Source organism: Chiloscyllium plagiosum, unplaced genomic scaffold, assembly GCF_037043375.1.
Source record: "Chiloscyllium plagiosum isolate Xiang-an unplaced genomic scaffold, Cpla_swu_hap1 HiC_scaffold_19, whole genome shotgun sequence".
NCBI lineage: Eukaryota > Metazoa > Chordata > Chondrichthyes > Orectolobiformes > Hemiscylliidae > Chiloscyllium > Chiloscyllium plagiosum.
Genome location: NW_028270157.1, coordinates 45,251,418 through 45,264,858, shown reverse-complemented (window position 1 = coordinate 45,264,858; position 13,441 = coordinate 45,251,418). Strand labels below are relative to the sequence as shown.

At 42.7% G+C, this 13,441-nt stretch overlaps 1 protein-coding gene across 2 annotated transcripts in view; it reads left to right on the top strand.

Moving 5' to 3' along the window:
• Positions 1-13,441, top strand: part of agk (acylglycerol kinase) — a 49,922-nt gene that overhangs the window by 21,341 nt on the left and 15,140 nt on the right. For both annotated transcript variants that reach the window (XM_043709388.2, XM_087997287.1), the window contains 4 exons: positions 1,047-1,116; positions 3,705-3,784; positions 5,747-5,804; positions 12,701-12,848. In XM_043709388.2, coding sequence (XP_043565323.1) covers positions 1,047-1,116; positions 3,705-3,784; positions 5,747-5,804; positions 12,701-12,848 — 356 coding nt within the window. The remainder of the gene's footprint in view (positions 1-1,046; positions 1,117-3,704; positions 3,785-5,746; positions 5,805-12,700; positions 12,849-13,441) is intronic.

Genomic DNA, 13,441 nt, shown 5'->3' with positions numbered 1-13,441 from the left:
TAGCCAGCTGAGGATTGCAAGTTGATATAGGTCTTTCCGCTATAATGTGACAGTTGTGTTCCTCCTTAACCTCGCACGATAGAAAATTGTGCTATGAAAAACTGCTCTAGAAAATCACACTGTAGATGATTGCTAATAAAAAATCGCTGTACACATTCAGTACAAAGTTTGCATTATACAAAGTCCACAATTTGTCAATCACGTTATAGCCAATTTGTGCTGATGAAATGTGCATTATAGCAGAACTACCTGTGTGTATAAAGTCCATTTGACTGTATTGCAGGTAATTCATAAAATAATCACTTCCTTCTAATTGTCCCTCTTCTCATGAAGACATGGGCTCATGATTTGAATTCATGGATACCACCGTTTCTCCAGTTTCTCATCATATGTGAGCTAGATACCTTTTGAAAACTTACTAAGATGTGAGCAGTATTATTTTTACCTGATGCCCACACCACTATCAGGGGTTAGGTAGCAATCTGAAGGTGGTACTTGTGGTTAATTTATTTTCTTTTGTCATCTCCCTTTCTGCTCCCTTCTTAGCCACAAAAGCCAATTACAGACCATTCCCATCATCCAGCTGGCTAAGTACAGTTAAGAGTTTAAATCTGGTTCATTTTTTGTGCTGCTGACATCCTTGGCTTGATGATGAAGTTGTCTTCTTTCACCAACTGCTGGGAAAGATCAGCTCACTGCATGCCTCAGCAGGTGGTCTAGTGGAGAGTGACAGACCAGGGAGCAGCTTTACCAGGTCTCATTTTTTAAAATTTTCCAATGATTGCTGCGGTGACAAACATCCTAGGGCCAAGTGACATCCTTCTGCACTATAATAATTCTGTGATTCTTGACTCATGTGGCATTGTTTCAACCTGATAGTGCAGCAAGCAAATATTCCATCAGAGAACTTCACAACTATTTATATCTTCAGCCTTTTGGGCAAGTCCTTTTCTATTTTGTGATGTTTAAAATTGCCTTTTAATTGATGCATTGAGCTCCAACCTTCTCTGTATCTTGATCACATTTTTCACTGCTCTTTGTTGCAGGCACATTTTAAATGCCACACTTGCTATCGTGAAAGGAGAGACCATTCCCTTGGATGTACTGGAAATAAAGGTAAAAATATTTCCCAGTAATTCTCATACTTCTGTAAACTTACAGAATAAGTTCCAATAGCTACTATTATTCAGGAATTTACCTCCCTGTTTAAGAAAATTAAATAAAAATGCACTAACAGGTCTCTTCTGACATTGTGAATGGGTAAACCAGGATCTGGGGTAGTAGTTACTGTTATCTTGCTTCAAGTGTTTCCATCTTACAGTAAACTTAGTGAACAAATCTAATGTGACTGCTTTGAAGTAAAAATATTATAGAGCTTATTGCTAGATGAAAATACAAGGGATACAGAAATAATTCCAATATTTTTTATTCACCATTTTTCATAATGTATAATTAACTGTTCTTCCTTCCTCAAAATCTCTAATTTTCATTACCAGTTCTTTGCATTTTAATGTTTTTCTGCTACCTTTCATGATGGATTTCAGGTACAAAGTATTTAATATACAATTCCTGCATCCTGAAGTTGACATTTTTCACTTTATTACGGACAAGGTTAAACTATTTCTTTTTCTCTTATCTTTCCTTGATGATATGTATTTGTCAAATAATATTTCTCCCACTGTCTTTACTTATCCACATGCCAAGTGGTCCAAGCCTTACTGACTGATTAGTTCTATTGACAGAGTCTGTAGTTGGCAAAGTGGCACCAAATAGACATTTCCTGTGGTCCCAATACAAATGTGTGTGGAATATCATGCTGTGGTGTGGTTAATAAAGTTCCACAGGTGTGGTTACAATCTCAACTTCTTATTTGTTTGGTCATAAAACAAGAACTAGGAGACATAGTCCTAAATCTGCTTCCCCTTCTTTTGAAACTAAGTTGAGGAAAAACTTTTTCACACAGAGGGTTGTGAATCTGTGGAATTCCCTGCCCAGTAAAGCTGTTGAGGCTACCTTGTTGAATGCTTGTTTGTTTTTAAGACAAAGATAGATTTTTGAATAATCAAGAAATTAAGAGTTATGGTGAGCGAGTGGGTAAGTGGTGCTGAATCCACAAGAAGATCAGTCAAGATCTTATTGAATGGCGGAGCAGGCTTGATGGGCCAGATGGCCTACTCCTATTTTTTTACGTTCTTATGTTCACAGTCCTCTTCTACAACAAATCTTGCAGCTTTGCTCATTCTTCTCTCTCCAGCCTTCTCTCCTTCCTTTTCAATCTTCTTCGCTCTATTCCTCCCCCATCTTCTAATTACCCCTTAATTTCATTTACCTTCCCTTCTCCCCTCACTCATTTCTTCTTCTCTCTCTCTCCCCACTCTCCCCCTTTTCCCTCCAACCCCTCACTTTTCCCCCCTCCCCTTACTTCACTGCCACCCTGCACTTTCATAGAACTTCATCGGATCCCTGTGGAAACAAGCCATTTAGCCCAACAAGTCCATACCAACCCTCTGAAGACTAACCCATCCAGACCTATTCCCCTTGGGGCGGCATGGTGGCTCAGTGGTTAGCACTGCTGCCTCACAGTGCCAGGGAACTGGGTTCGAGTCCCACCTCAGGCAATTGTCTGTGTGGGTTTGCTCTTGGCGCTCTGGTTTCCTCCCACAATCCAAAGATGTGCAGATCAGGTGAATTGGCTGTGCTAAATTGCCTGTGGTGTTAGGTGTGCTCGTCAGGGGTAATTATAGGGTCTGGGTGGGTTACTCTTCAGAGGGTCGCTGTGGACTTGTTGGGCTGAAGGGCCTGTTTCCATACTGGAGGTAATCTAATCTACCCTATATTTACCCCTGACCAATGCACCTAAATTACACATCCCTGAACACTATAGGCAATTTAGCACAGCCAGTTCACCTAACCTGCACATCTTTAGACTGTGGGAGGAAACTGGAGCACCCGAAGGAAACTCTCACACACACTGGGAGAATATACAAACTCCACACAGACAGTCCCCCAAGGCTAGAATTGAACCTGGGTCCCTGGTGCTATGAGGCAGCAGTGTTAACTACTGAGCCACCGTGCTGCCCCATTTGCCATCAGCTTTCCTCCCTCTTGCACCCTTGTCTCCCCCTTTCGACATCCACCTCTCCCTAGCACTCTTTCCTCCATCTCTATCCTCCCTTTCCTCTCACTCATCTCCCCTTCACTCTCCTCACACATTCTCTTCAAACCCTCTCTCCCTCTTTCCTCTCTACCCTCCTCTCTCTTCCCCCCCCTCCTCTCTTCCTGACTACCCTCTCTCCCCCCTCTCTCTTTATGCCGTCACTCTCCTCTGCTCTCCACCCTTCTCGCTTTCTCCCTATGCTGGCTTTCTCCTCCCTCACAATCACCTTACAGAAAGCTTGGATGACTCATACAAATTAAAGTTAGAAGATAAGTTTGAACATGTTGACAGGCATGATGGAAGCAAATCTTAGAAAGTATGTATTGCCAGAAGTGCAAATTATATTAACAATGCTTCCATAATAAACTATCAAAGCCCTCTTTCATTGTTGCAACTTTTAACATGACAATATAGAGAGCACAATAGTTTTACAGGTGAGCAGCCACTGTCCTGAATTTTTGGGAGCATTTAGTTTTGTTTTGAGGGACTTTTTTGCAGAGCCGAGCAATTCAGGTTCCGAAGCTAATTTTTCCGATTGTATTTTCAGGGTGATAAAGACCGTCCAGTGTTTGCAGTGTCTGGGCTGCGATGGGGAGCTTACAGGGATGCATCTGTAAAACTCAGCAAGTAAGAAAAAACTGTAAGAGGTGCATGAAAACGCACAGTGGAAAATACAATATTTGTCAGCATATCAAAAAACCAAAGAAGTTTGGATACTGGGAATCAGAAACAAAAACCGAAATTGCTGTGAAAACTCAGCAGGTCTACCAGGTCCTTACTCCAACTCCGACACACCCAGGCCTTGTCACCCAATGGGTTGCTACCACAACCAACCCATTGTCGGCTACTGCCAGTCCCAGTTAGCAGCTATTGATTACACAAGGCTGACCTTGCTAGCTACAACAGTTCTAAAGAAAGGTCACTGGACCTGAAACATTACCTATGCTTACTCTCCACAGGTGATGCCAGACCTATTGAGTTTTCCCAGCAATTTCTGTTTTTGTTTCACAGCATATACTATTACCTTATAGCTAAGTTAGTTTTTTTTTCCAGATTTAGATTAGTGTGGAAACAGGCCATTTGGCCCAACAAGTCTACACTGACCCTCTGAAGAGTAACCAACCCTGACCCATTCCCTTACCCTATATTTACCCCTGACTAATGCACCTAACACTATGGGCAATTTAGCATGATCAGTTCACCTGACCTGCACATCTTTGGATTGTGGGAGGATATTGCAAACTGCACAGACAGTCGCCCGAGGTGGGAATCAAACCCAGGTTCCTGGTGCTGTGAGGCAGCAGTGCTAACCACGGAGCCACTGTGCCACAGCTCATTCTCGGGTCATTGACAAGGTGTCTGACAGACATCTGACAAATTAACCTCTTGGCTCAGTAATGTTATATTTTATGGGAGAAGTTCTTCAGTTTAAAAAAAAAAAGTAGTTGAGACTCGATATTATCCTATATTAAAGCATCTTTGTTGTAACGACTACAATTGATGACTGATTTATTCTGGTGCTGACATCTTTAATACCTTTACCCTATGTGTTTTTTTAACACCATGATAAAATAAGTTTGTATTAATTATAAAAACTTCCAGACACTCGTGGCAAATTAAATTAGCTTAAGTGTGATTATATATATTTCTCTCAACAATGATTTCCTATCCCTGCCAGAAGGGCGAGGTCCAACTGGAAGAGAACCAATTCCACATATGACTGGTGCAAGTATGTGAATATTATGTGCAAGTGGCTCATTCTCAGGTCATTGACAGGGTGTCTGGCAGACATCTGACAAATTAACCTCTTGGCTCAGCAATATTATATTTCATGGAAGAAGAAAAATAAAAAAACAAAACTTAGGAGCAAGAGTAAACCATTTGGGCCTCTTGAGCCCACTGAGCCATTCAGTAAGATCATGGCTGATCCAATGGTGACTTCAGTTCCAGTTTCCTGCATGCCCGTCACCCCCCTGACTTTTACTTTGCTTGTCTATCAAAAGTCTGTCTAAACTCACCTTTGATTCGATTTAATAATGTAGCCTCCACTGCTTGGCGGGGAAGAGTTATAAAGAGCAGTGACCCTCTGAGAGACGAAATTCCAATTTGTCTGTTCAGTAGGAGATGCCTTTCTTTGGAATCGTGCATGTAGTTAGACCATAAGATGTAGGAACATACGTAGGTCATTCAGCCCATCAAGCCTGCTCCATCTCTCAATAAAATCATGGCTGATGTGAAATTGCTCCTTGTCTTATTCCTAAAACCCTTGATTCTTACACTGAGATAAAACGCTCCACCCCCCCCCCCCCCCCCCTCCCGGTGAAGCTTCAAAAATTAAATTCGGCCAAGAAACAAATTATTCATTTTCACATTTACGAGCACAAAGCAAAGCATTCATTTTCTGCATTAGAACAGTGACTACATTTCAAAAATATTTTACATTTGGCAGCGAACTTTTCTGGAGATGACATATAATACATGTTTCTTTTCTTTCTTTAATACTTCCACTCTTTATGAAAGCCACATTTCTGTTGTTCTGCCTAGTATTTCATGTGTTGACAGTGCTGCTTCAATTTTATCATTCTACAGGTATTGGTATCTTGGTCCCCTCAAAGACAAGGCATGTCATCTATTTAGTATATTTAAGGTAAGTGCTTGTTTTTAATGCAGAGATTTTGTTTGAGTTTTGCCATTGCTTGAACTTTGATATTATTGGGAGGGAACAAACTTGAGAGACCTCATTCAAATTTTACAAACTGAGCAACACTGCGCAGAAGTACTGCTTTCTTTTACAAGAGGCTGGTCAGTAGTCTTGCCTCCTAACTTACAGCCTAGATCAAAAGAACTAGGTGGCTTTGTGGCTCAGCATTGCTGCCTCACAGTGCCAGGGACCTGCATTCAATTCTATTCTTGTGCAACTGTCTGCGTGGAGTTGTACATTATCCCTGTGTCTGCATGGTTTCCTCCCATTGTCCAAAGATGTGGAGGTTAGGTAGACCGTCCACGTTAAATTGCCCATAGTGTCCAGGGATGTGTAGTCCAGGTAGATTAGAGTCATAGAGATGTACAGCATGGGTAATCCAAGATGGAGGATGGGAAAAATTTCTGGCTGTAAGAGCTGCTCCTTTTTTAGAGGTATTTTAGGTGTTGGAGGTGTTTTCCTCGAATTCCAGGAGCAGCAATTACTGTTTTATATGCTGTTGCATTGTTTTGGAACTTTGGAAAAAAAAAGTCAAAACAATAGGAGTTTAAAAGGGAGAAGAGCAGACAAAGGAAGCACATGGTGAGGACAGTGCAGGAGAGAGAGAGAGAGAGAGAGAGAGAGAAAACCTGCACAGTTACCGCCTCTGCTGTTTGAATTCGTGTATCGCTGGACATCGGAGTGCATCTGGGAAAATTAACAAACAGTGAAATTCACAACTAATCTTGGAGGATCCAGTTTGGGCGAAGTTCACAACACAGAATCAGATAAGTTAATTGTTGTTTTAAGTCTGTCCAATAGAAAGGCTGCAGTAGTGGGTACAGTGGATTCTTTAATGATTATATGTTTTTGGAGATAAGTCTCTTGATTAAACTTAAATATAAGCCATAGCTATTAATTTAACCTGGGGTAGTGTTTGTAGAGGAATAAAACAGTGTTATTTTCTGGGTCTGTAGATTGTGAAAGAGCAAAAATGGCCTTTGCAGTGATGTGTACTTCTTGTCAGATGTGGGAGTTTAAAGAGAGTTTAAGGGTTACTGCGGATTATATGTGCCGTAAATGCTGTTGGATGCGAAACTTATCAGATCGAGTGGATCGGTTGGAGAGACAGATAGAAGCGATGAGGAATTTGCAACAGCAACAGTATGTGATGGATGGCAGTTATAGAAAGGGGGGAAAGTCTCAGATACAGTCACATAAATGGGTTAACTCCAGCAAAGGTAAGAGAGGTAGGCAGCTAGAGCAGGAGTCCTTTGTGGATATACCCATTTCAAACAGGTATGCTGTTTTGGAAAATGTAGGGGGTGATGGATTCTCAGGGAAACGTAGCACAAACAGCCAAGTTTCTGGTATTGAGACTAGCTCTAATGCAACGAGGGATATGTCAGCTTCCAAGAGATCAATTGTGTTAGGGGATTCTGTAGTCAGAGGTACAGACAGACGTTTCTGTGGCCAGCAGAGAAAAAGCAGAATAGTGTGTTGTTTTCCTGGTGCCAGGATCAAGGATGTCTCGGAGACGGTGCAGAATGTTCTCACAGGGGAGAGGGGCCAGCAGGAGGTCATTGTCCACATTGGAGCCAACGACATTGGAAGGGAAAAGGTTGAGACTCTGAAGGGAGATTACAGAGAGTTAGGTAGAAATTTAAAAAGGAGGTCCTCATGGGTGGTAATATCTGGATTACTCCCGGTGCTACGAGCTAGTGAGGGCAGGAATAGGAGGATAGAGCAGATGAATGCATGGCTGAGGAGCTGGTGTATGGGAGAAGGATTCACATTTTTGGATCATTGGCATCTCTTTTGGGGTAGAAGTGACCTGTACAAGAAGGATGGATTGCACCTAAATTGGAAGGGGACTAATAAACTGGCAGGGAAATTTGCTAGAACTGCTTGGGAGGATTTAAACTAGTAAGGTGGGGGGGTGGGATCCAGGGAAATAGTGAGGAAAGAGATCAATCTGAGACGGGTACAGCTGAGAACAAGTGAGTCAAACAGTCAGGGCAGGCAGGGACAAGGTAGGACTAATAAATTAAACTGCATTTATTTCAATGCAAGGGTCCTAACAGGGCAGGCAGATGAACTCAGGGCATGGTTAGGAACATGGGACTGGGATATCAAAGCAATTACAGAAACATGGCTCAGGGACTGGCAGCTGAATGTTCCAGGATACAAATGCTACAGGAAGGATAGAAAGGGAGGCAAAAGAGGAGGGGGAGTGGCAGTTTTGATAAGAGATAGCATTACAGCTGTGCTAAGGGAGAATATTCACGGAAATACATCCAGGGAAGTTGTTTGGGTGGAACTGAGAAATAAGAAAGGGATGATCACCTTATTGGGATTGTATTATAGACCCCCCCAAATAGTTAGAGCAAAATTGAGAAACAAACTTGGAAGGAGATCTCAGCTATCTGTAAGAATAATAGGGTAGTTATGGTAGGGGATTTTAACTTTCCAAACATCGACTGGGACTGCCAGAGTGTTAAAGGTTTAGATGGAGAGGAATTTCTTAAGTGTGTACAATTTTCTGATTCAGTATGTGGATGTACTTACTGGAGAAGGTGCAAAACTTGAACCTACCCTTGGGAAATAAGGCAGGTCAGGTGACTGAGGTGTCAGTGGGGGAGCACTTTGGGGCCAGCGACCATAATTCTATTTGTTTTAAAATCGTGATGGAAAAGTATAGACCAGATCTAAAAGTTGAATTTCTAAATTGGAGAAATGCCAATTTTGACGGTATTAGACAAGAACTTTCGAAAGCTGATTGGAGGCAGATGTTCGCAGGTAAAGGGAAGGCTGGAAAATGGGAAGCCTTCAGAAATGAGATAACAAGAATCCAGAGAAAGTATATTCCTGTCAGGGTGAAAGGGAAGGCTGGTAGCTATAGGGAATGCTGGATGACTAAAGAAATTGAGGTTTTGGTTAAGGAAAAGAAGGAAGCATATGTCAGGTACAGACAGGATAGATTGAGGAATCCTTAGAAGAGTATAAAGGAAGTAGGAGTATACTTAAGAGGGAAATCAGGAGGGCAAAACGGGGACATGAGCTAGCTTTGGCAAATAAAATTAAGGAGAATCCAAAGGGGTTTTACAAATATATTAAGGACAAAAGGGTAACTAGGGAGAGAATAGGGCTGGAAATGTATTGCTGGAAAAGCGCAGCAGGTCAGGCAGCATCTAGGGAACAGGAGAATCGACGTTTCGGGCATTAGCCCTTCTTCAGGGAGAATAGGGCCCCTCAAAGATCAGCAAGGCGGCCTTTGTGTGGAGCCAAAGAAAATGGGGGAGATACTAAATGAATATTTTGCATCAGTATTTACTGTGGAAAAGGATATGGAAGATATAGACTGTAGGGAAATAGATGGTGACATCTTGGAAAATGTCCAGATTACAGAGGAGGAAGTGCTGGATGTCTTGAAACGGTTAAAGGTGGATAAATCCCCAGGAACCGATCAGGTGTACCCGAGAACTCTGTGGGAAGCTAGAGAAGTGATTGCTGGGCCTCTTGCTGAGATATTTGTATCATTGATAGTCACAGGTGAGGTGCCGGAAGACTGGAGGATGGCAAACGTGGTGCCACTGTTTAAGAAGGGTGGTAAGGACAAGCCAGGGAACTACAGATTGGTGAGCCTGACCTCGGTGGTTGGCAAGTTGTTGGAGGGAATCCTAAGGGACAGGATGTACATGTATTTGGAAAGGCAAGAACTGATTCAGGATAGTCAACATGGCTTTGTGCGTGGGAAATCATGTCTCACAAACTTGATTGAATTTTTTGATGAAGTAACAAAGAAGATTGATGAGAGCAGAGCAGTAGATTTGATCTATGGGCTTCAGTAAGGCGTTCGACAAGGTTCCCCGTGGGAGACTGATTAGCAAGGTTAGATCTCATGGAATACAGGGAGAACTAGCCATTTGGATACAGAACTGGCTCAAAGGTAGAAGACAGAGGGTGGTGGTGGAGGGTTATTTTTCAGACTAGAGGCCTGTGACCAGTGGAGTGCCACAAGGATTGATGCTGGGCCCTCTACGTTTTGTCATTTACATAAATGATTTGGATGCGAGCATAAGAGGTACAGTTAGTAAGTTTGCAGATGACACCAATATTGGAGGTGTAGTGGACAGCGAAGAGGTTTACCTCAGATTACAACAGGATCTGGACCAGATGGGCCATTGGGCTGAGAAGTGGCAGATGGAGTTTAATTCAGATAAATGCGAGGTGCTGCATTTTGGGAAAGCAAATCTTAGCAGGACTTATACACTTAATGGTAAGGTCCTAGGGAGTGTTGCTGAACAAAGAGACCTTGGAGTGCAGGTTCATAGCTCCTTGAAAGTGGAGTCACAAGTAGATAGGATAGTGAAGAAGGCGTTTGGTATGCTTTCCCTTATTGGTCAGAGTATGGAGTACAGGATTTGGTAGGTCATGTTGCGGCTGTACAGGACATTGGTTCGGCCACTGTTGGAATATTACGTGCAGTCTGGTCTCCTTCCTATCGGAAAGATATTGTGAAACTTGAAAGGGTTCAGAAAAGATTTACACGGATGTTGTCAGGGTTGGAGGATCTGAGCTACAGAGAGAGGCTGAACAGGCTGGGGCTGTTTTCCCTGGAGCGTAGGAGGCTGAGGGTTGACCTTATAGAGGTTTACAAAATTATGAGGGGCATGGATAGGATAAATAGGCAACGTCTTTTCCCTGGGGTCGGGGAGTCCAGAACTAGAGGGCATAGTTTTAGGGTGAGAGGGGAGAGATATAAAAGAGACCTAACGGTCAACTTTTTCACGCAGAAGCTGGTACATGTATGGAATGAGCTGCCAGAGGATATGGTGGAGGCTAGTACAATTGCAACATTTAAGAGGCATTTGGATGGGTATATGAATAGGAAGGCTTTGGAGGGATATGGGCTGGGTGCTGGCAGGTGGGACTAGATTGGTTTAGGATATCTGGTCGGCAGGGACGGGTTGGACCGAAGGGTCTGTTTCTCTGCTGTGCATCTCTATGACTCTGTGTAAACAGACCCTTCGGTCCAACTCATCCATGCTCACCTAATCTAGTTCCATTTGTACGCACTTGACCCATATCCCTCAAAACCCTTCCTATTCATATAGTCATCAAGATGCCCTCTGGTTCCAGACTACCTCACCCCAGGGGAAAGACCATGTCTACTTACCCTATTCATGCCCCTCATGATTTTATAAACCTCTAAGGTCACCCCTCAACCTCAGATGCGTCAGGAAACATTGCCCCAGCCTACTCAGCCTCTTCCTACAGGTCACACCCTCCAACCCTGGCAACATCTTTGTAAAGCTTTTCTGAATCCTTTCAAGTTTCACAACCACCTTCTGATAGGAAGGAGACCAGAATTGCACACAATATTTCAAAAATGGCCTAACCAATGTCCTGTACAGCCGCAACATGACCTCCAAATCCTATATTCAATGCTTTGACCAATAAAGGCAAGCATACCTTGTGGGCGGCACGGTGGCACTGTTACCTCACAGCGCCTGAGACCTGGGTTCAATTCCCGCCTCAGGCGACTGACTGTGTGGAGTTTACACGTTCTCCCTGTGTCTGCGTGGGTTTCCTCCGGGTGCTCCGGTTTCCTCCCACAGTCCAAAGATGTGCAGGTCAGGTGAATTGGCCATGCTAAATTTCCCGTAGTGTTAGGTAAGGGGTAAACTTAGGGGCATGGGTGGGTTGCGCTTCGGTGGGTCGGTGTGGACTTGTTGGGCTGAAGGGCCTGTTTCCACGCTATAATGTAATCTAATCTAATCATACCAAATGAATTCTTCACTATCCTATCTATCTGTAACTCCACTTTCAAAGAACTATGAACCTGCACTCCAAGGTTTCTTTGTTCAGCAACACCTTAGCATTAGGTGTATAAGTCATGCCCTGATTTGCCTTTCTAAGATGCAGCACCTCACATTTATCTAAATTAAACTCCATCTTCAGTGGCTCATTTGATCAAGATCCCGTTGTACTCTGAGGTAACCTTCTTCGCTGTCCACTACACCTCCAATTTTGGTGTCATCTGTAAACTTACTGGCCATGGGAAATGCATGGATTGGGTAGGGGATGGGTCTGGGTGGGATGCTCCTCAGAGAGTTAATGTGGACTCGATGGGTTGAATGGCCTGCTTCCAAACTGTAGGGATTCTATGATTCTGTGAACTGGTTCAACCTTTATTCTCTTGATTGTTGATGCTGCATTAACTGAAATGAGTGGTGTTTTAACCCTGGGTGGGACAGATAGATGTACGTTAGTTTTGGCTTACCTTGCCTGAATTTGATTGATCAAAAACAGAACAGCTAAAAAACACACCAGTACAGAAAAAAGAAAATAAATCTAATTGTATGGAGGGAGTTTAGAAATATAAATTAAAATTACAGCACTTGCATACAACTTCCCCTCTGACCCTTGTTGATTGTTTTTACTGAAGCCTCCTCTTGGTACTCTGTGTTCTTCCATCTCTTAAAGTTTTTCATGTTTCCCACTTACTTTGCTCCACTGATGGTGTTCATGTCTTCAGCTGTCTCAAACATAAGCTCAGGAATTCCACACCTGAGTCTTTTTACTTTTTATTTTCTTCTACGATGTTGTTTTAAAATTGCCTTGTTGCCCAAGCATTTGGTCACCAGTCCTGTTGTCTCTAACGTTGACTCATTGTCACTTTCTATCTGAGCAAACGCTGCTCTGAAGCACTTTGGGACAATTTACTATCTTAAAGCTGCTATATAAATTCAAATTGTTGTTTTCATGTAATTGTATTTGAAAGTTTGGATGAAGTTTCTTGAGACAACAGCGTGAAAATGGCTTCTAAATTGAGCCATATTTCTCTGTTCATTTTTTAGGAATGGCCACAGACTCGTCAGACCTCCATTGCATACCTCGGCCCCACAGAGAGACCACCAGAGCAACCAGAAGAGAAATTACCGAGGCCCAGTCTATGGCAACGCATATTAAGGAGATTGGAATCATACTGGGCCACTCCTAAAGAGGGTGAGATGCTCAAATGTTCCAAATCTTATTGCTCCTCAGAAGATTATAATAAGATATTGTCAACTTACCATATAGACATAGTCACATAAGAATGAATTTGCAATAAATTGTATGTTTTTCGAGTGGAACTGTAAATATTGTGATTCCATGCATTGAGGAGAAGCACATTTCTCAATCTTTTTTTTGCCTCTCACTTTGATTTACACCCTCTAGCACGAGAAATGAGAATGCATAATCTGTAGCTATACTGTCACCATACGTTGCTTGGCAGGTCACAATGTGTAATATAAGATTTTAGTGTCGATTATTAAGGATGAAATTGTGGACTACTTGGAAATCCCTGGTAAAATAGAGGTGAGTCAGCATGGCTTTATCAAGGAGAGGTCATGTCTGACAAATATATTCTTTGAGGAGCTAATGAACAAGTTAGATAAAGGCGAGTCAGTGGATCCGAACTATTTGGATTTTCAGAAAGCCTTTGATATTTCTGTTGTCTCCTGAATTACCTCCAGAAACTCCTACCATTGCTGTTCCTCTGTCCTCCCTGCTAGGCTCCCCTTCCTCTCCACTGTGGATAGCTTCTCCCTGTGTCT